Below are 21514 nucleotides of genomic sequence, written 5' to 3' on the forward strand. Positions count from 1 at the left end.
GGTATTGACTTCCCTCATTTTACAGATGAGGAGACTGAGGCTCCGTGAAGCAAACCTTTATCTCCAATGAAAGGAAACTGCAGAGCATTGGGGGTCATCAGGCCCAGCCTCTGTGTCATGGAGGCCCAGGGCTCCATGAGAGTGACTTTTAAGCAAGGCTGTGATTCTTTTCCCGTAAAGGACCTGGAGGAACAGCTGGAGGAGGAGGAAGCTGCAAGGCAGAAGCTACAACTTGAGAAGGTCACGGCTGAGGCCAAGATCAAGAAACTGGAGGATGACATCCTGGTCATGGATGATCAGAACAACAAACTGTCAAAAGTGAGTGGGGTCAAGCATCTGCATTCTAATGACAAGCTCACTAGGGACAGGGATTCCAGGTTATTTTTCCTTTTTAACCAAATAAAAGGCATTGAAGGCCAAGCAAAGGTTTAGCTCCAGTGACAAGGCAGCTTTGTGACTGCCGTCTGGATGCAGGTGTGCCATGGACTGGATCCCTGGGTCCCTAGCACCAGGGCTACCATGGAGCAAGTCTCAGCAGCACCATGACCAGTGAAACCCCCAAGTTATGCAAAGAACACAAGTGTGCCTGAGACTCTGGGCCTTTCCCACATTCTCATGGGCTACGTCCAGTTAGGAATGGGGTGACCGGCTGCCCAGTTTGCCTGGGATGTGGAACTTTCAGCACCAAAATTGGAAAATTCCCAGTGCAAAACGGGATGAGTAGGTCACCCTAGTCAGTAACTTCTAACCAGCCCCACTGAGGGCAGGTTCCTTCTGGTTCTTTCAGTTGTCAGCAGGGCACCTGCCGTGAGCCGGGCACCTGCCGTGAGCCAGGCCCCGTTATGTGCATGGCATGGATGGTGAGGGAGGACCATACCCTTGTGGGGCTTATACTCTAGTGATCAGTAAATAGATCATCGTACATAACGATTAATTACCATTGTGATCAGGGTTCTGAAGGAAGTGTTCCCCATATTATGAGAAGAGTACTAGGGGTGGAGGGAAAGAGGTTTATTCAGGGAAGGCTTCCTGGAGGAAGTGACATTTGAATGGAAACCTAAAGACTGAGGAGCAGTTACAGGGAGAGGAGGTGGAGGAGCATCCCAGGCAGGTGGCTCCATCTGTGCAAAGGCCCTGAGGCCGGGAAGAGCTGGCATGTGATAGGAAGGGGAACATTGAAGTATGAGGGGCAGAGGGGCGTGAGATGAGAAGTGGCCAACTTGGGGAAATCAAGGAACTTCTCTTCACCATTTCAAATTCTAGGCTGAATTTGGTTCTAATGTGGGTTTTCCTTTCAGTTGTTTATCTGGAAATCACTAGGAGTGAGACGTAGATCTTGACGGGGGGGGGGGGGGGGGGGGGGGGGGGAAGACCAACGGTATTTCTTTTTCTTTCCCCCAAAAGGAGCGAAAACTCCTTGAAGAGAGGATTAGTGACTTAACAACGAATCTTGCAGAAGAGGAAGAAAAGGCCAAGAATCTCACCAAGCTGAAAAACAAGCACGAATCTATGATTTCAGAACTGGAAGGTAAACCGGCCACCCAAAGGGGCTTTCAGCCAGCATTTTAAAACTAGGAAAATCAGAAAGAAAGTTTCAGAGAGGCAGGTTAATTCAAGAAGTTAGTCCTCTCCAGGCTCCCCAGTCACCCTGGGTTGACATACTTAATAATCAAAGGTCCTTTTCACCGGGGCTGACTTCCCTCCACTGAGAGTGTGGGCAGGTGTGCCTGTTGCAGCGAGGGATGTGTGGTGCGCACGCGCGAGTCTCCTCCGTGTGGGGCCTGGGCAGGAAGGCTCACCCTCCAGGAGGCTTCCTGGTGGCTTCCACCTCCTGAAGGGCCCCTGGCTTTGTCTAGTGCGGCTGAAGAAGGAGGAGAAGAACCGGCAGGAGCTGGAGAAGCTGAAACGGAAGCTGGAGGGAGAGGCCAGCGACTTCCACGAGCAGATCGCCGACCTGCAGGCGCAGATCGCCGAGCTGAAGATGCAGCTGGCCAAGAAGGAGGAGGAGCTGCAGGCGGCCCTGGCCAGGTAGCGAGGCCATGGCCCGTGTGCTCCTGGGCCCCCGCCCATCCGCAGTGGCCCCAGTCTTTCTCCTCCAGGCAGGCCTCCATCTAATGCAAGGCGTCCCCAGGCCAGGCCTTCAAGGCCTGCTGGCACCTCCAGAAGCACGCCTTTGACTTCCCTCTCTTCCCTCCAGACTCATCCCTTTGTGTCTCCTGTGGTGTCTGTCTTTTTGGATGCCCAGGCCTTTCTTGTCTACACCCCAGCCTGCTTTTCCCGTTGACCACAGAGGCCCTCCTGTGGCACCTCGCACACCACAGGAGGCTGGATGACCCTCCTCTCCCTCAAGCCCTCCCTTTCTGTGAATGCCAATCCCCTCCCTAGCTTTTGCCGACCCTGCTGCCCCCACAGCCAGCAGGCAGCAGCCCTCAGGTTCCGCCAGCCCTTTGCCATGTGCCCATCCTCCCAGCTCTGAGCTGGCTTCACACTAGTGGCCTCACACTGGGAATATCACTCACCTGCTCCCTGTGTGCTAAGCTCTTTTTAGGCAATATCTTCGCAGATACCTGGCCAGGTATGCTGCTGTTTTCTCTATTTCACTGAAGAAACATGTGACTGTCAATGGCACCCCGCTTTTGAGAGGTGGAGCTGGGATTTGAGCCCCAGAGCTTTCTACTTGATCCCCTGGCCAGCTCAGTTCATGCTGCATGACAGTGTTAGAGCGAATGACTAGAAATATCACTTTGGGTCATAAACCTGCTCAAAACACTTGGCTGGTCTTAGCCTGGTACTCAAAGCTCACCGCCCTCCGCAGTTGGACCCTAACCCAACCATTTTTTGCTTCCCCTCTCACTGCTGCCATTCACAAGTGCAGTACGATCAAAGTGCATATTCGCCCGGCTCTGCAGGATCTTGCCTCTGTGCCTACCGCCTGGCTGTTCCCTTTCCATCCATCCATCCATCCATCCATCCATCCATCCATCCATCCATCCATCCAGAGCACACCAGAGGGCAGCTCTCGGTGCATTAGGAGGAAGCTCCCTTCCGTGAAACACCTCTCACTCCATGTGATTCGAACAGTGCTGCTCAGTCCCACCTTGACCCACACTCACTGCCTCTCCCAGGCTGGGAGCCCTGGCTTTAGCATCACCCCAAGCAGTGCCTGGCCAAGGGCTTTGCATGTAGCAGGCTTTCCTCAGTCACTATTTGAGCAAAGGAAAGAAAGAACAAGTAGTTGCCAAGGAGGAATAACTGTCCAGTGTTCAGAAAGCAACTATTAAGCCCCTCTGTGAATTAGGCACTTTGCTAGTCTGGGAGTCTGTGCTTTGCGTTCACACACACACACACAATCATGACCTATTTTTTATATCAAACCTTGGAATTCATTATGTCCTATGTAAATCTCCAAGAAGCCCAATGTAACAAGGAGGGATCCACTGTCTTGGGGATGGGGTGCAACGTTTTGATATCCATGGCACACGAGTGGCTCGTTCCGGAACACAATATTTGGCCACTTATGAGACAGCAGAGGCCTGGAGCCTCAGGGTCCTAATTCTGGTGATCTGTCCCTGGCAGGCTTGATGATGAAATTGCTCAGAAGAATAACGCCCTGAAGAAGATCCGGGAGCTGGAGGGTCACATCTCAGACCTGCAGGAGGACCTGGACTCAGAACGGGCCGCGAGAAACAAAGCTGAGAAGCAGAAGCGAGACCTGGGGGAGGAGCTGGAGGCGCTGAAGACAGAGCTGGAGGACACACTGGACAGCACGGCCACCCAGCAGGAGCTTCGGTGAGAGGGGCCCAGCTGTCCCACTGCACTGATGGGATGGCTGGTGTGGAAGGAGTGAGCCCCAGCAAATCCAAATCACAGGGTTCCTCAGGCCAGATATTTACTGTCCTGATTGCATTTTGCTGTAACTGACATAAGTGTGATTATTTTTTTAAATTTATCTTTATTGTTGAAAATATTACAGATCTCCCCTTTTTCCCCCATTAACCCCTCCATCCCGTACCCACTCCCTGCCCCAGGCCTTCACCACACTATTGTCTGTGTCCATGGGTTATGCATATATGCATATAAATTCTTTGGTTAATCTCTCCCCCCCCACTCACCCCCCCCACCCCCACCTTCCCTCTGAGATTCATCATGCTTCTGTGTCACTGAATCTATTTTTATTTCACATCACAATAGTGGGACATAATCAGAGAACAATTTGAAAACTATAGAAAAGTAGACACCAAAAACATTGCCCTTAGTCCCCCCACTGTTAATATTTTGAGGTATCTCCTTCCTGTCTTGTGTGTGTGTGTAAGTAAATCTCCCCCAGCTCCAGTCACCAAGTGTGTGCGTTTTGTGTTAATTTTTTTAAAATATATCTTTATTGATTTCATAGAGAGGAAAGGAGAGGGATATATAGAGAGAAACATCAATGATGAGAGAGTCATTGATCGAGCCTGCAACCCGGGCATGTGCCCTGACCGGGAATCGAACCCCGATTGCCTGGATCCTAGGTTGACGCTCAACCGCTGAGCCATGCCCGGCTGGGCTGTTAAAATTTTTTAAATAACATTATCAGACTGGTTTTTGATTTAAGATTCACAGCAAGCAAGCAAACAGGCCACAACAAAACAACTACAGGTCACCTGCTAAAAAATGAATACTGGCGTTCGTGAAACTGTCGTTTATTCATTCAACAAACAGGCAAATGTAATTCGAGAGCATGTGTGTCAGGTGCTGTGCTGCTAACACTGAGATTCATCTCCCACACTTTGGGATTTATGCTACAGAATTTACCTGTGCCTAGAGGCCTGCACACTATTCTGCTCCCTTCCACCTGACAACAATACAGAAAAGTCTGGTTCAGGACTTAAAAAAACATGGGCTCAGGGTCAGACGATGTGGGTTCTATTTCTGGTCCTACACACAGTGATTGTAACAACATGGGGAAGCTGCTTACCCTCTTAGCTGTAGTTTCATCTGTAAAATGGAAATAATAGCATGCTTGCCTCGTAGGCTCACTCTGAAGATTACATGAGATGATGTATTAAAGAACTTTAGTCAGGGCCTGGCATACAGTAAGTGCTTGATGAATAAGAGCTAATAATATTTCAGGACTATTTTGCCAGTCATTTTGCAATTCTTTCAATATTATTTTGTGCATTTGTTTGCTGGTTCTGAGAAATTCTAGGCAGCTAACATGCTCCTCGTTTTGCAGGTGAGGAAATTTCAGGTTCAGAGAGGTTAGGTGGCTCACCTGAGATCACACAGCTAGGAAGAGGTGGTGATGGAGACATCAGCTCTGGGTCCTTAGCACAAGACTACCTGGGGTGAGCCCCATCTCCCCCCCAACTGCCATCATCACTGTGTTCTTCCTATCCAGGGCCAAGAGGGAGCAGGAGGTGACGGTGCTGAAGAAGGCCCTGGACGATGAGACTCGATCCCACGAGGCCCAGGTCCAGGAGATGAGGCAGAAGCACACCCAGGCTGTGGAGGAGCTCACCGAGCAACTGGAGCAGTTCAAGAGGGTGAGTTGCGATGCCTTTTTGTGACAACACATAAAAGACTGATAGGTCAAAGCTTCAAATGACCACATGTCAGGGTCTGTACTAAGACGAGTAACAAGCTATCCAAGGTCCTAACGATAAAGACAGCAGCCAGCATTTGTTAACTGTGTACTGTACATGGGAGCAATTAACCTTCACAACCACCCTATGAGGGAGGTACTATTAAGCCCATTTTACACAGGAAGAAAAACTACTTCCTTGTGGTTCATTCCCAGGGGTGAGTTTTTTAAACCTGTGACCTCTTGCTACATTGCTTCCCTGAAGTCTGAATTATGTCGCCCTCAGTGCTACGGCTTCCCCACCTCCCTGCACTTTCTAAGTGCCCCACAAACCGGAAGAAATGGGTGTAGCTTTGCCTAGAAGTGGTAAGAGTTTGCATCTGTCTAAGTCCCAGTCAAGGTGACTGTTCTTCCATGAGCTGGTTTACTGAGCATCTTTCCTATTCTATCAGAATCTCAACATTTCCTGTACATTTCAATAATGTGAGCAATCCCTTATGTGGCACTGATTATAGGCCAGACACTTTTCCAAGGTTTTACAAACACTCATTTAATTTACCCATGGACTTTGTTAAAATGAGGATCTCCAGGCCCCATAGCCTAAAAAGCACTGTGCAGGACTGAGCTCTCCTCACTCTCAGAATAAATAAGGACACTTGTTGACGTCCCCTTGTCACTTGAGATCTGAATACCAATCTTCAACATTTCGTAAATTCTTTATATATTTTAGACAAATAAGATTTTGCTAACTGTAACTACAACATACATTTCCCCTTTCGACTGGCCTCCCTTTTTAATGTTCACAAATTATTTTTACTTTAATATAATTCGAACCCAGATGGGCTATTCCCACCTTCTGAAATACACTCCAGGCAGTAGGAAGGTTTATGTATCCCCTTTAAATTTATGGTTGGAAGAGTGGGGCCCCAGAAAGGGTAACTGACCATCCTCCAGCCAGGTGGTCGGTCATCAGAGGCTAAGGCTGGAAGCCAAGCCCCCAGTTCATGGCCAGGGCTCTTTGGAAACACTCAGCTTCTACTGTCACCAGCAGACAGCATCCGTTTCTGACCTGGGTGAAGTAGGTGGAGGCTGTGAACTCCTGCGCACCGTCTCAGGTGCACTGAACAGAGGACTGCCTGTATTTTACCTCTGATCGCTTTGGTACAGACCCTGGTCCCAGTTGTCGGGAAAACTTTTATCATCGTTCCTACCTGGCCTCCTGTCACACGTGTGGTTTTGCCAGAGTTCTGGGCTCTTCGGCTGGGCTAAGGTTTTAGGGGAGTCCAATCCCCTGGGGTCCTTGCTTATCAACCTGCACTGCTTCCCCTGAGGGGCACCTTGTCCCTGTCTGAGGTACTGACAGCTCCGTCATGACGGGAAAAAGGAATGGCTTCTCTGAGGCTGCCTCGACACTGCACTACTCCTTCCTAGGGTCTGTGGGAAAGCCAAGTGCTGTTTCCTCTGCCCTTGGGACTCCCATGCTTTTTTTTCTCCCCCTCCCTTACCCTCCAGCCCTGGAAAAAGCCCCCTCCTTTCTCCTTTTTCCCCAGACACTTTTTTTCTTAGGGAAATTGACATGCCCACAGGAGCTGGTTAGATAAAATTACTTTCTCTCAACTATCACTGAAATAGCAGTGTGAATTTGATGATGAATGTGATGATAGGGAGTGGTGGGGACTGGGGCCAAGTGGCATGTGGCATCCCCATCTCTAGGGCCAGCTGCTACTCAAATCCAATGCATCACTTCCTTGGAGGAAGGCAAGATTCCTGTTTCCAGACCTTTGGTTTGTTTTTTGAAAGTCTGAATTAGTGAGGTATATGCAGTATAATTCACCAATTGAAGTGTACCTCTCAATGAACTTTGACAAATGTATGCACTTGGGTAACCATCACCAGTCATAGGACATTAGATTATTTAATAGAAAAGCTGGGAGTCCAAAGTTTTATGTGACATTTCTTTATTAAAATGTTGGCACTAATTTTTCACAAAGTAATGATGGCTCAACCAGGACAGGACAGCAGGTTGGCTGCAGCCTGTATAGGATGCCGGTTTGCAATTTCTGCGTAATCCAAATGGTCTTCCCGGCGATTGTGTTCCCCAGCCTGCCCTGTCTCTCCCCTGAAGATGTGCACAGGTCCTTGGACCTACCTGAGGGGAGGGGAAAGGACAGAGGCAGATTCCCCCACAGAGGTTCCTATCTTGCAACGCTGTCCTGGCCACACCTGTAACGCCTTCCGTCCCCTCTGCTTCTTGGGGCAGGCCAAGGCCAACCTGGACAAGAACAAGCAGACTCTGGAGAAGGAGAATGCAGACCTGGCGGGTGAGCTGCGGGTCCTGAACCAGGCCAAGCAGGAGGTGGAGCACAAGAAGAAGAAGCTGGAGGTGCAGCTGCAGGAGCTGCAGTCCAAGTGCAGCGATGGGGAGCGGGCCCGCGCTGAGCTCAACGACAAGGTCCACAAGCTGCAGGTGAGGCGGCTGTGCAGGGCATCCCTAGTACCTGCTCTGCAAGGGATGCAGCACTTTCCAGTCAACTGAAGTCTCTCTGGCTGAAAAGCAAGTTGGTTTCCTCTAGTTACATTCCCAAGGAGATGAGGTGGTCACTCTATCCAATTTAATCATTAAGAATCCATTCATTCAACAAGTATTTACTGAGTACCTTCTATAGGCCAGGGACTATGTTGAATCCTGAGATACACAGCAAGGAAAAAGACAGACACTGTTCCCACCCTAGGAGAACTCCAGCCTAGTGGAGGGACAGGCATTAGTAATCACAAAAATGATTGTAAAGTGATGCTGGAAAGGGGTGGCACTGAATGTAATAAGTATGAACAAGTGTGCCTGGCCTGAGGGAGGAGTCAGGAAAGGCTTCCCTAGGGACGGATGGTCTCACAGATAAGGCAGAAGGAACAGCATGTGCAAAGGTGCAGTTGTAAGTGGAAAGTTGGACCGCATGAGGCCAGTAGAGCTAGGAGGATGCCAAGTTGGAAGGGGAAGTGTGGTACATAATGGGACTAGAGAGGCAGGCTGTGGCCAGATGGCATAGCTATGATGGGAAGTCACTGATGGGTTTTAAGGTGGGGAATGACATGGACTGTTTATCTTTGGTCTTCTTTAGCTTTGAATAGACATTTGGCCCAACTTTCCTTTCATGGGATATGGCCAAACTTTTGATAAATATTTAATGTGCTTACAGCCTAGGATGAGAGGCAGGAAAGCATTAAATACGGTATTTTCTATATCCAGTTGAGATCAGGGGCTTTGCTATCATAACACAAGCAATGTCCTGGAGGAGTGGAGTCAAGATCACTTATGTCCTCATTGTAAACGTGCAGAGGACAGACGGTAGGCTGACAGTCTCCAAAAGGACCTGCTTGGAGAGACCGGGGGCAGGAGGAAAAGACAGAGGAAGCAGCAAAGGGTTTTTTTTACCTTAGTGCCTGCTCCTTTGGTTTTGACCATAGGGTCAGTGAAAGGGCAGAGTAGGTGTGAGGGACAGGGCCCCTTGGAAGTGAAGGTGCCGTCTACATCTTCTCCAACTCTAGGGAGTGGGTGAGTCCAGAGCATCTCGCAGTGTCTGGACTGTCAGACCTGCTGCTCCATCTTTGCCAGCCTTGGCAAAGGTCCAGGATCAATTTAGTGGGATCAGGACCCAGTCAATAAAGCATTGGGTTCTAACTGATTCTTAGAACCAGGGATCCCAACTTGTAGGCAACACACTTCCCTTGGGGGCCACCATGATCAGGCCCCATAGCTCATGGCTATTTCTTAATCAATGGACACCACAGGTGGTGGTATCATGTGCGTAGAAAGTGCTCCTCTTAAAGAGGATCCTGTCCTAGAGGTTCCAACTAACCACAGTCTCTTGCCACCCTCAGAATGAAGTAGAGAGTGTCACGGGGATGCTGAACGAGGCGGAAGGAAAGGCCATCAAATTGGCCAAGGACGTGGCGTCCCTGGGGTCCCAGCTCCAGGACACACAGGTGGGTATCCCATCACATCATCCAGAGGGACCTGGAGTACAGCCTTCCTGGAGGTGGGTCCCTGGGATTTGTGCGTGTCCTTTCTCTAGGAGCTGCTTCAAGAAGAGACCCGGCAGAAGCTCAACGTGTCCACCAAGCTGCGCCAGCTCGAGGATGAGAGGAACAGCCTACAGGACCAGCTGGATGAGGAGATAGAGGCCAAGCAGAACCTGGAGCGTCACATCTCAACTCTGAACATCCAGGTGCGGCTGTGCCCTGGCTTTTGGGCCTAAAGCCTCAGGGCAGATCAGGGGCTTCCATGAGCTGCAGGAGAGCATTAGCGCCATTTTGCTTGGCTTCCAGGCTCCCCCTGCTGTTGAATTTCTTCAGTGAGGAGAAGGTGGTCTTTGCTTCTCAGGGTCTGTGGGGCAGGGATGGGAAACTCATTGTCCTCCTCTCACCCCATTCCAGCTCTCCGATTCAAAGAAGAAGCTGCAGGACTTTGCCAGCACCGTGGAGGCCCTGGAAGAGGGCAAGAAGAAGTTCCAGAAGGAAATTGAAGGCCTCACCCAGCAGTACGAAGAGAAGGCAGCTGCTTATGACAAACTGGAAAAGACCAAGACCAGGCTTCAGCAGGAGCTGGACGACCTGGTTGTTGATTTGGACAACCAGCGGCAACTGGTGTCCAACCTGGAAAAGAAGCAGAAGAAGTTTGATCAGGTAGGGGCTGGAGGGCCCTCCACTGTTCAGACATTGGCAGGGGGCGTCGGGTCTGCAAAGCATCCAGGGTGGCTGCTGTGTGTGTGTGTGTGTCAGCAGCAGCATCCCTGCTTTGCTGGGAGCGATGGATGGATGGCCTGCTTTGGTGACCGTGGAACAGTAGGGCTCCTAGGTCAGAGTGAGGAGAGTGGCAGTCTTGAGAGCTGTGCCATATCCAGGGGCCACCACCACAGCCATCTGCAAACCCAGTCACATGCCTTTGTTTCTAGCCCCAATAAGGAATGAGGTTTATTTATTTATTTAATCTACTCAGCAAATATTTATTGAATGCCTACTGAGTATTCCAAGTAAAGTTTCTACCCTTTAAATACCATTTTTCCCTAACATTTCATTACGAACTGCAAGCACACAGCAAAGCAGAAAACACTGCACAGTGACCACCTATATTCCAAACACCTGGATTCAATCTTTAATATTTTACCATACTCACTTTATTACATATTTATTAGGATGAATCCATCTTTTTTGGATGCATTCCAAAGCAAATTATAGACATCTGTATACTACCTTTTCAATACCTCAGCATTTCATACTAGGTTTATTTAAAATAGAATTTTGTTTCTTTTAAGATAAAACTTACAATGAAATGCACAAATCTTAAGTGTATACTCACTGAGTTCTGATAAATACATATATCTGTATGACCCAAACCCCTAAATACATGTTAGTCAGATTTAGTAACTGTGGTTTGCAAGTGACTCGAAGTTACTCTAAAAATCAACTGGGGAATTGTACTGGGAGGCGTGGGGGTTCACTGCCCCTCCCCAGCTGGACTGAGAGTACCGGGCTTCCACCAACCATCCCTTCTCTGTGCTGTCAGCTTGTTCTGTCTAATCGAGGGCCTGAGGGCCTTTTTATTTATGTTCCTGTCACACATAGTGTAGGGTTTTTGTGTTGACTGTGCCGTTTGGGATCCTGTTACTTACCTGTCTTTGCTGAATTCTGGAAGCCTGGATTTTGGATGTTACATATGTAATATGCTCAGAAGGTGAGATTAACATCACTATGAAGTGTTCTTTTAATGGCTTCTCCAAGCAGAGGGATAAATGTGTGCAGATCCATTAGTATCCTCACCATGTCCCTGCTGGGGCCCACAGGGCCCTTCCGAGAGCTAGCTACTGTAGTCGCGAAACAAGAAAGTAACTGGCGTCTGGCAGGATTAAATGTCACTTTGACCTCAGTAGCAGTAGTTGGTTAGTATGTTCTAACCAACATCGTCAGCATTGTGATTTCAAAGCACAGACTCAGCAGATGCTGACTGCATAAGGCTGACCAGGAAGTCAGAAAGCAAGCTTATTATAAAGGATTTCCAGAGATTTCTAAACTACACCTGCATTTGGGAGAAGTCAGCAGGACTCAGGCTTTGCAACTGAAATACAGCGGAACCTGGGCTATGCCTAGAGTCTGTCACCTCTGGGTCTTCTGTTGTTGTAGTTGTTGGCAGAGGAGAAAAACATCTCTTCCAAATATGCGGATGAGAGGGACAGAGCCGAGGCGGAAGCTAGGGAAAAAGAAACCAAGGCCTTGTCCCTGGCACGGGCCCTTGAGGAGGCCTTGGAAGCCAAAGAGGAACTCGAGAGGACCAACAAAATGCTCAAAGCCGAGATGGAGGACCTGGTTAGCTCCAAGGATGATGTAGGCAAGAACGTAAGTTGCTCTTTATCATCTTTGCTTATCTACATTTCACCAACCCACCCATTCTGCTGTGTATCAGTCCTTGAGGGGCTTGGCTCTCTGCCTCTTTCATGTTAAGTGATAACTGGGAATTGAAGACAGTCTGCTGGGCTGGTGCAAAGATGGGGCCTGGCTGGGAGCAGCACTTGGGGGTGGGGTCTGAGTCAGGGGATCTGAGAGGCAGGCTCTGGTCTTGACTCCTGGTCTTGCACCCTGTGGGCGGCAAAAGCCATCTCCCTGACCTTAATGAGCTGCCTGTCACAATGGTTGCCTAACCATCTTCATTAAGTCAACCCTCATGTAAAAGGTCCATGAGCTGGAGAAGTCCAAGCGGGCCCTGGAAACCCAGATGGAGGAGATGAAGACCCAGCTGGAAGAGCTGGAGGATGAGCTGCAGGCGACAGAAGATGCCAAGCTGCGGCTGGAGGTCAACATGCAGGCCCTCAAAGGCCAGTTTGAGCGTGATCTCCAGGCCCGGGATGAGCAGAATGAAGAGAAGAGGAGGCAGCTCCAGAGGCAGGTAATCCGTGTCGAGGGAAGAGGGGGAACGGGGAGCTGGGGTGGCCTGTTTCCTTCCTTTCATCACCACCTCCTGGCCTCATGGAGACTCTTTTTCTCACCTGCAACCTGGGGATAAGAAAAACCCCACCTTGCAGGTGGCTGTGCACACCTGGGAGCTCAGTGAATGCTGGCTGGGCAGGGAGAGGACCTCTGAGAGGCTCCCAGCCCAGCAGTGCACATCTCTTCCTCACTCAGCTCCACGAGTATGAGACGGAACTGGAAGACGAACGAAAGCAACGTGCCCTGGCTGCTGCAGCCAAGAAGAAGCTGGAAGGAGACCTGAAAGATCTAGAGCTGCAGGCCGACTCGGCCATCAAGGGGAGGGAGGAAGCCATCAAGCAGCTGCGCAAACTGCAGGTGGGTGGTGCTGAGTGCAGGGCACTGGTGGACGGAGGTTCAGCTCCCCCAGGCTGGGGAAGTCGAGTCAGCAGCAGCAGGAGGATGCAGGCCTCTCCCTGACACTGGTGCCTGTTCAGCTGGTGTTTCCTATCACCATTTAGCTTTTGGTGGCTTTCCCTACCCTGGGCAGGACACTATTATCAGGCATTTGGCCAAGGCCCTCAGCTCACACCATCGTTTCTTAGGTCTGGTGAACCCCTCCAGAACAGCACCCCCAAAGAGCCACCTGGGGCTTCTCTGTGGTTAACTGCAGAAAATTCTAGGGGTTGGTGTGGAAAGATAATTTGGGCAGCAGAACTTGGGCAAGTAAGGAGCTTTTCCTTCCTGTTGGCTCATGCAGGCTCAGATGAAGGACTTCCAGAGAGAGCTGGAAGATGCCCGTGCCTCCAGAGACGAAATCTTTGCCACGGCCAAGGAGAATGAAAAGAAAGCCAAGAGCTTAGAAGCAGACCTCATGCAGCTACAGGAGGTAACGCTTTCTTCTCACTGTGAGCGCCTCGGGTGGGCATATGGTGGTAGCAACCCTTGGCATTCCAGGTTGTACATCCAGCTTTCCTTCCTTAATCCAACCTTCCACATGTGGACCCCCCTAGTTAGGGACCTGGAAAAACACAGGATTTTCTCCTCTGATGTGTCTGCAGGACTTCACCTGAGCTCAGAGGCCGTGTAGCCATTCTTAAGGGTGGCAGAGAGACTGCTGGGGGGCCTGGTGAGGAGCAGGGCGGATTCTTGGGTGAGGGTCAGCCTTTCCCTGGCAGAAAACAGATTTTTTTCCTCCCTGCCTCCCACCACCCAGGATCTAGCCGCGGCTGAGAGGGCTCGCAAACAGGCAGACCTGGAGAAGGAGGAGCTGGCAGAGGAGCTGGCCAGCAGTGTGTCAGGAAGGTATGGAAGAGCATGGGGATGGAGATCCCAGACTCAGATGACGAGAGGCAACTCACAGGAGAGCCTCTTAGCCCCTAATTTTAATGTTGAAAACGATAGAATGAACTGAGCTTGTAACAGGGGTCTCAGGGTTTTCACACCCTATTTGGTAGTGTGGCCATTTTCACTCATTCTGAATGAACATCATGGTGGGGACGGGACGGGGGGGGGGGGGGGGGTGGCATCAGGAAGGACAGAGGTGGTCCTCATTCCAGGCCTGGCTTTGCTGACACCAACTGGGGTGAGTCCTGGCTCCCTACTTCCCAGCTGTGTGACTTTGGCAAGTCTCTAAAGCTCTCTGAGCCTCAGTTTCCTCAGTTATAAATGAGGTTAACCCTGAGGCACTGCTCCCCAAGGAGAGTTTTCTAAGCCAGGGGATGGCTGGAGGCCTCAGACCCGGCTATATTTCCCTTAGGAACACGCTTCAGGACGAGAAGCGCCGCCTGGAGGCCCGGATTGCACAGCTGGAGGAGGAGCTGGAAGAAGAGCAAGGCAACATGGAGGCCATGAGTGACCGTGTCCGGAAGGCCACACAGCAGGTGGGGGCCGGGTTCCCTGGCCTCGGGTCCATTTCAAAAGCCCCCCACTGCCTCTATGACATGCATCACAGGCTCCTGCGTGCCAGGCCTGGGGTGGGGGCTGAGCGCAGGGAGCCTGGGTGGCACCGGGACGCTGCCTGGGTGACCAGGAAGGAGCTGCCGGGTGGAGGAGGAGGAGGGCTCCTGGTGCAGAGGCTGACGAAGGCTGGAGCTGCGGGAGAAGCTGGTCACCTCGGTGCAGCGCCAGGCTTCCCTGCCCTACACCTCACGACTGCACCCTCCTCCCCAGGCGGAGCAGCTCAACAACGAGCTGGCCACGGAGCGCAGCGCAGCCCAGAAGAACGAGAGCGCGCGACAGCAGCTCGAGCGGCAGAACAAGGAGCTCCGGAGCAAGCTGCAGGAGATGGAGGGGGCGGTGAAGTCCAAGTTCAAGTCCACCATCGCGGCGCTGGAGGCCAAGATCGCACAGCTGGAGGAGCAGGTTGAGCTGGAGGCCAGGTACAGTGGGACCAGGCTCCAGTGACAGCCTGCTTGCCTGTGAGTGCTGGGGGGGGGGGGGGGTCAGCCCCTCTAGGCATCGGTTTTGGCTACGAAATAAACTCAGTGGCGCAGCTGTGCTGGGAGAACCGAGAACACAGGGAAGGGCTGCGCCTGTACCTGGCCCAGAGTAAGCCCTGGAAATGCAGCTGCTCTTAGTAAGGAGCATGGTTTCTCAGCGACACTAGCCCGCTCTCCTGGGAGCACACGTGGCTTTTCCCAAACTACATTTGCAGGACATATGTTAACAGATACACAAAAAGTCCAAATCAACAACCCATTTAGCACACAAATATGGGAAGGCTTCTCATTTTAATGATGGGTCGCTGAGCTGTAGGTCCACAGCACATTTGTGACCATCAGGCTGTAAGGATTCTGGATCCATTTTTCTCTTTTGTCTAGTAGTGGCTTTACTGATAACTCACTACCACACAATTCACCCATTTAACATGCACAACTCAATGTCTTTTAGTGTATTCACAGATAGGTCTACCCTCACCATTCAACTGTACAATATTTTCATCACTTCAATAAGAAACCCTGTGCCCCTCAGCCATCAGCCTCTTACCCCACCCCCACCCTGCGCCAAGCAACCACTGACCTACTTTCTGTCTCCTTGTCTATCTGGGCATTTCATACACATAGAATCATACCAGGCCTTATGGCTAGCTTCTCTCACTGGGCAAATGTTCTCAAGGTTCACCCATGCTACAGCAGGTGTCAGCACCTCACTGCTTTTTATGGACGAATCCTATTCTATCTGACAGATTCATGGGATAGGCCCTGATTGGGAACTCAGGAAAGGTGCCCACAATGGGCAAGATGCCGGTCTGGTTTACATATCTCCTCCCCTCTTGTGTGCAGAGAGAAACAGGCGGCTGCCAAGTCACTGAAGCAGAAGGACAAGAAGCTGAAGGAGGTCCTGCTGCAGGTGGAAGACGAGCGCAAGGCGGCTGAGCAGTACAAGGAGCAGGTACACAGCCTCATCGGGCCGCCCCTGGCCCCCACAGAGCCCTGTGATCCTCAGGCCTCTCCCAGGAGACCCTCACAACCCCCCAGGACCTCCAAGGGATCCCTGACCCTCGGGCCTCTCCTTGACAGGCAGAGAAAGGAAACGCAAAGGTCAAACAACTCAAGAGGCAGCTGGAGGAGGCAGAGGAGGAGTCCCAGCGCATCAACGCCAACCGCAGGAAGCTGCAGCGGGAGCTGGACGAGGCCACTGAGAGCAACGAGGCCATGGGCCGAGAGGTGACAGCACTCAAGAGCAAGCTCAGGTGAGGCGGCCCAGCCCCAGGAAGGGTGTTTTCTCACGGTCCGGGTGCTCAACTCAGCCTGAGATGCCCACCATGACTCAGTGTATTGACACAAAAGGCTCCCTTTCCAAGGCTCTTCCTGCTCACCATTCATGCCCAGCAGTGTCCAGGCACCCAAGGGTCCTGCCTCTAGGACCTTACCTTCTATGTTCACAACCCTTGTTCATCCTCCTGGTGAGGGGAGAGGCAGGTTCCCCTCCCCTGAACCTTCTCTTCTGGCCTTTTTCTTCACCACCTTTCTCTAACTCAGGGTTCCTGGGCACTGTGACATTTGGGGCTGGACAATTCTGTTTTTATCACAGGGACTGGCCTGTATGCTGTAGGATGTTGAACAGCATCCCTGACCCCACCCCGTGGTCAGTCCTTGGTCGCCACTTGACTCAGCAGCACCATGTGCTACAGCCCATCACTCCTCGATGCACTTTCTTCACTGGGCTTCCTGGACACCAGCCTCACCTGGTTTCCTTTCTGGCTGTGGGCCTGCCCCAAGGCACCATCTTGGTTCTCTCTCCATGTCCCTCTCTGCTCACTCCTCCCTCAGTGATCTCAACCAGCCCTGTGGCTTTAGAATTCCATCTACAGCTAGTGACTCCCTAGTTTCTTCCTGGAACTCTAGACCCTGCTTGACATTCCCAATCAATACCTCACAGGCAGCACACACCCCACATGCCCCAGCCTGAGCCTTGATTAAACCTCTTCACACCCCCCCCTTCAAACCAGCTCCTCTCCCAGTGCTCCCCAGCTCAACAAATGGAGTAAGGCTGCCATTAATCCAGGACCCAAACCTTGTGTTCATTCTTTACTTTCTCTCTCATACCCTACATGCAATTTATCAGAAAAGCTGGTCAACTCTCTTAAAAATACCATATACAGTGGTACCTTGGTTTTTGAATGTCTCCATTGATGAACATTTCAGTTTAGGAACACTGTAAACCTGGAAGGAAATGTTTCGGTTTTCGAACATGCCTCAGAAGTCGAACATGCCACACGGCTCCCGCTGAGGGCAAGATCCCGAGGCCTAGCTGTTGCCTATTGATCCCTTGATTTTCAAATGTTTCAGAACGAATTACATTTGAAAACCGAGGTACCACTGTATTCAGAAGCCAACCACTTTTGCCACCCTCCTATCTCGGTAACTTTTGCAGCTTCCTCAGGCCTCCCTGCTTCCATGCTGTCCCCTTTAGAGTCTGTCTCAATACAGCAGCCAGAGGAATCCGGTTTAAATGGAGTCGGATCATGTTCCTCCAATGGCTTCCACCTTACTCAGAGCCAAAGCAATGTCTCTACAATGGTTGGTTCCACTAGGTCCTTCATGATCTTTGTCCACTGCCTCCTAAATTACTCCTTGATCTTTTCACACACTGCCTGGAATGCTCTCTGTATAGCTGACTCCCTTTCCTTTCCTTCCGAGGTTTACTCATGTTACACTCTCTACAATTTCCAACCTCACTCCCTACAGTTCTCCACTCTTGCCCACCTATCACCATGCATCCTATTTATTTTACTTACCTACTCTCGATATCTTCACTCTCACCACAAGCCCACGAGCACATAGGTTTTGTCTGGTGATTCATCCCTGTGCCTGGGGCAGTGCCGGGCACAGAGTAAACCTCCCATCACTGGGTCAGAGGTAATGTTTCTCTAACCTCAGTCATTCTCAACCACCTTTGCCTCTCACTACCTGTGCTACTGCTGACTTGATATTTTGTTTCAAGTTAACTGTTAATCATACATTTACATCCCTCTATTGTTAAACCAGCATCACCAGGTCACAATGAAATTAAATACAGTCAAAACAATAGTGAGTTCCAACTATTGTGGCCAGAAATTTACTATAACCTTAAGGCCTACTTCCCAGTTAAAACACGAGTGACAAAATACATGAGCACCAAAAAAATTTTCTCTGACAAAAATTAGACATATTTTAAGAGAAATACCTTTGAAAGGGAATTCCTTTCTCACTGTGCATTCAGTTATCCAATGGCATGCCCAGCAGCCCTCTGAAATCATCTGGCATGTAGCCTCCAGACTTTGAGGACCACTGCATGAGACAAGGGGAAAGCCCAAACCCCTTTCAGAAGGGGGAATACAAGGGCTGGTTCAGGGTACTGGGATTCAGGAAGGAGCCCCCACTCCCAGCATGGTGAGGGGCTTGTGGGTCCCTAATGGAATGGAAACGGGGCCTAACCTCTCAGGTCCAGCAGGGGTTTGGGGGAAACCCCCCAGGGTTGACTGTCAGTGGAAGAGAGCTGCTCTTACCGCAAAGACTCCCAGAACATCCTCCGCTAGTGATGACACTTCTCAGTGGCTGGGCAGAGTGGTGGGGAAGTAGTCAGCCACTCCTGCTCTCTCACCCCTTTGCTGTCACTGCTCCCTTTCCTCTGGACATGCTGAACATTCCCTGTGGGTTCTACCCCAGACAACTGACCCTCCTTAGGCCATACAGGCCTGTATGGAACAAACCCTTGTCTAAAGTCCTAACCTGAACATACACATAATGCAGGCTGAAGAGGGGTCATACCTTTTCTGCCTTCCCGGAGTCTTCTAGGTGTACACAACCTAAAATCGAACATAGGTTTTTCTCAAAACATAGATTTGGGTGAGGTTGGCAAGCCTACCCAACTCCTCAGAGGAACTGCAAACAAGTTTCATAGTTTTATCAGCCAGCTAAATCTCAACACAGACCCCCTGGAGCCTGACCAGTGTCCCCCTCATGTGCCACACTGCCAGTCACCTTCAACATGGGCTGCCACAGGTGTCTACCTCTGCCTGCTCACTACAAGAATAAAAGGCAACAAAGACCAAGTAATAACAAAGTAAGGCTTTGTGGTAGGTTCTTAGTCTGGGACTCTGTCCCCACGTGGATCTCTTAACTAGCTTATTCACATGCCTTTACCTTCCTGAACAGGTCTGCATAATGGGGGGAAGCCATCTGTGTTCTTAAAAGCAGCTCAGAAGGACAGAAATTTGCTTTTTAGTTTTGAAAAAGGAATTTGTCCTTTGTGTGCCAGCCTGGCTTTAGGTGCTTCATTGGGCAGGTTGACTTGTAAGTGCCTGTAATTATTTAATTGAAGCAAATGCCTCCATGATTGAAAAGGCCCTTAAATGGGCTCCCTCCATTTGCCTGATGATAACCACCAAGGACTCTCTCTCTCTGTTTCAGAGGCCCCCTCCCCCAGGAAACTGCGCAGTGACTCACCAGGTATCATGCCTTCAGCTTTGCTGCGGCTCTTGTGTGTTACACTCAGTTTCCATTTCCTTTCTGCCCATCGCGCCCTCCCTGCCCCCTTTTTTGGCCCTTGCAAATTTCTTTGAGATTCCTGCAAATTCTGAAGGCTTGGACATCTTAGTTCAAAACTGTCTTTCATCACAACCAAGTTTAACACAAGATGACCTTGTGTCTTGACCCATTCTCCTTCCCTACTTCCGCTTTGGCATGACATGGCACCAAATGTGTCCTTGTCACTGCGTGTTGACGGGAGTTTAGAGGCCGTGTCACTTAGATTGTTCTTACCTGCATCAGAGGGCCTCTCTTACACTGTTAGGGACACTTGGCTGTGCTGTCCTCTCTCCTCCGGCTAAGACACTGCACTGAGCAGGTATGACAACGCCAAGATGTGGGGACATCCCTGGAGAATGGCTTCAGTCTGGCTGGTCTAGTTCACTACCCAGAATTAACAAAGCACATGTTCACGGTACCACAGCCCAGACATTTGTCCCCCCACGTTTGGGCATTCACAAACTTGTCTGCAAAGAAAATAAGTGCTCACCACGATGCCTTACAAGTGTTGGGGCTTTGTGGGGCTTCAGCAAGGGTGGACTCCTAACTGCATTTTCAAAGTGGCAGGGTGGACGCGGGCTACCACACAGAGCTATGCGCAATCCTGGCAGAGCCTTCTCCAGAAGTCACAGGCACGCACTCACGGACTGAGGAATAGGGCCCTTCACTAGACAGTTAAGAGGTCTCAATTTCCCTGGGATTCTAACAACTTTTTCATATGTAAATTTAGGCAACTGGGGCCTGGTTTTCCTCTCATCCTCCTTGAGAGGGCAAACAAGCCCTGGCTTGTGTCTGTCTTCTCTTTTCAAGAATCTCAGCTTTGCTGTCACTACCCAAATACTTAAAGCTGGATGAGGTCTTGGCAGGAGTTTAGCCTCTAAGACACACAGCTTCCAAGAAGCTCTCCTGCCAGCTCTTTGGGATCATAAGATTGGCTGGATTCTAGGGTTGGCTGGAGCGTGGCACCTGCCAGATAATGGGAATCCCAGTCCTCGTTAAGCAGCAGGTGCTTACACCCTGGTGCTGATCCTTGCTGTGCCAACAATGCCTTGAATAAGTTCTTTTGAGTCCACAAATAAAATCCAAATTCTCTAAGACCAGACCCTTTAAGAAAACCTTTGGAGAGGTCCCTTGTGACAGATATAGCCTGTGTCAATCTTTGCCTAGGATTTGAAACCAGTTCCTTCAGGAAAGATAAGTGAACCAGAACAAACAGGCTCTCAGGACTAGAGCCTAAGCAGGGGACTTACAGTGACCCAGGGCACAGTTTCCTCCTTAGACCAAGGCAGCACATTTATCAATTAGCAAATACAGACTCTTCCGGGAGGCAGAGAGAGTGCCCAGAGCTGGGAAGCATAGGGAGGCACTGATTCCTGGGCCCAGGCCATCCCATCAAGTTTGAACCAAGGCGGAAGTAGGAGAGCAAGCCTGGTCTGCTGCTGCTCCCTCAGTAATCTGAGACGCTGTTCTCTGACCCAAATTTACAAAAACGGCTTTTAAGGCTGCTAGAGAGAGTGATGGAAATTTAATTCTAAGGGAGTGGGGGACCTAGAAGCTTCCCTAATATGAGCGAGGCTGGCCTGAGTCTAGCTGGGAGTGGCTACAACTTTAAGTATTTATTCCTGATCGCTGTACCTGGTGGTTCTTCCCAGCCACGTTTCTCCCACCCTCGGACCCCAATCCTGTCAGAATTCCCCTTCTCAGCGATCAGGATTCTCTGGGCCTTGCTTATGCCTCCAATCTTACCTGTCCAAGTTGTTCTTGATTCAAGTATCAATAACTGGGATGGACTCACCTTTGTGGCTTTCCTGTCCAGCCTCTGCATGGTCAAATGGGTCGTTTTTCTTACAAAGAGTCTTTCTTCTTAGACATCCTAAAATGATTTAAGACCTGACCTCTGAATCAGGTCAAACATGGCCAGGTGGCCAGAGCCCCACACTATTGGCTGTGGCCACTGAAAAGGACACAAACATTCCTTCCAAAC

The 21514-nt window shown here is 50.4% G+C and overlaps 1 protein-coding gene across 4 annotated transcripts in view; it reads left to right on the forward strand.

Moving 5' to 3' along the window:
- The window catches only part of MYH11 (myosin heavy chain 11), a 91345-nt gene that overhangs the window by 68834 nt on the left and 997 nt on the right, over positions 1 to 21514 (forward strand). For 2 of the 4 annotated variants that reach the window (XM_087815643.1, XM_087815642.1), the window contains 19 exons: positions 181 to 318; positions 1405 to 1528; positions 1857 to 2028; positions 3577 to 3789; positions 5381 to 5525; positions 7824 to 8030; positions 9440 to 9544; positions 9634 to 9786; positions 9995 to 10243; positions 11738 to 11950; positions 12285 to 12497; positions 12734 to 12895; positions 13278 to 13406; positions 13734 to 13822; positions 14277 to 14400; positions 14690 to 14898; positions 15802 to 15910; positions 16039 to 16211; positions 19414 to 19444. In XM_087815643.1, coding sequence (XP_087671769.1) covers positions 181 to 318; positions 1405 to 1528; positions 1857 to 2028; positions 3577 to 3789; positions 5381 to 5525; positions 7824 to 8030; positions 9440 to 9544; positions 9634 to 9786; positions 9995 to 10243; positions 11738 to 11950; positions 12285 to 12497; positions 12734 to 12895; positions 13278 to 13406; positions 13734 to 13822; positions 14277 to 14400; positions 14690 to 14898; positions 15802 to 15910; positions 16039 to 16211; positions 19414 to 19444 — 2958 coding nt within the window. Of the gene's footprint in view, positions 1 to 180; positions 319 to 1404; positions 1529 to 1856; positions 2029 to 3576; positions 3790 to 5380; positions 5526 to 7823; positions 8031 to 9439; positions 9545 to 9633; positions 9787 to 9994; positions 10244 to 11737; positions 11951 to 12284; positions 12498 to 12733; positions 12896 to 13277; positions 13407 to 13733; positions 13823 to 14276; positions 14401 to 14689; positions 14899 to 15801; positions 15911 to 16038; positions 16212 to 19413; positions 19445 to 21514 lie in introns of those variants that run through there. The other 2 variants (XM_016196244.2, XM_087815641.1) reach the window with 1 other exon arrangement.

The sequence above is a fragment of the Miniopterus natalensis genome, chromosome 3 (genome assembly GCF_054644295.1).
Source record: "Miniopterus natalensis isolate mMinNat1 chromosome 3, mMinNat1.hap1, whole genome shotgun sequence".
Lineage (NCBI taxonomy): Eukaryota > Metazoa > Chordata > Mammalia > Chiroptera > Miniopteridae > Miniopterus > Miniopterus natalensis.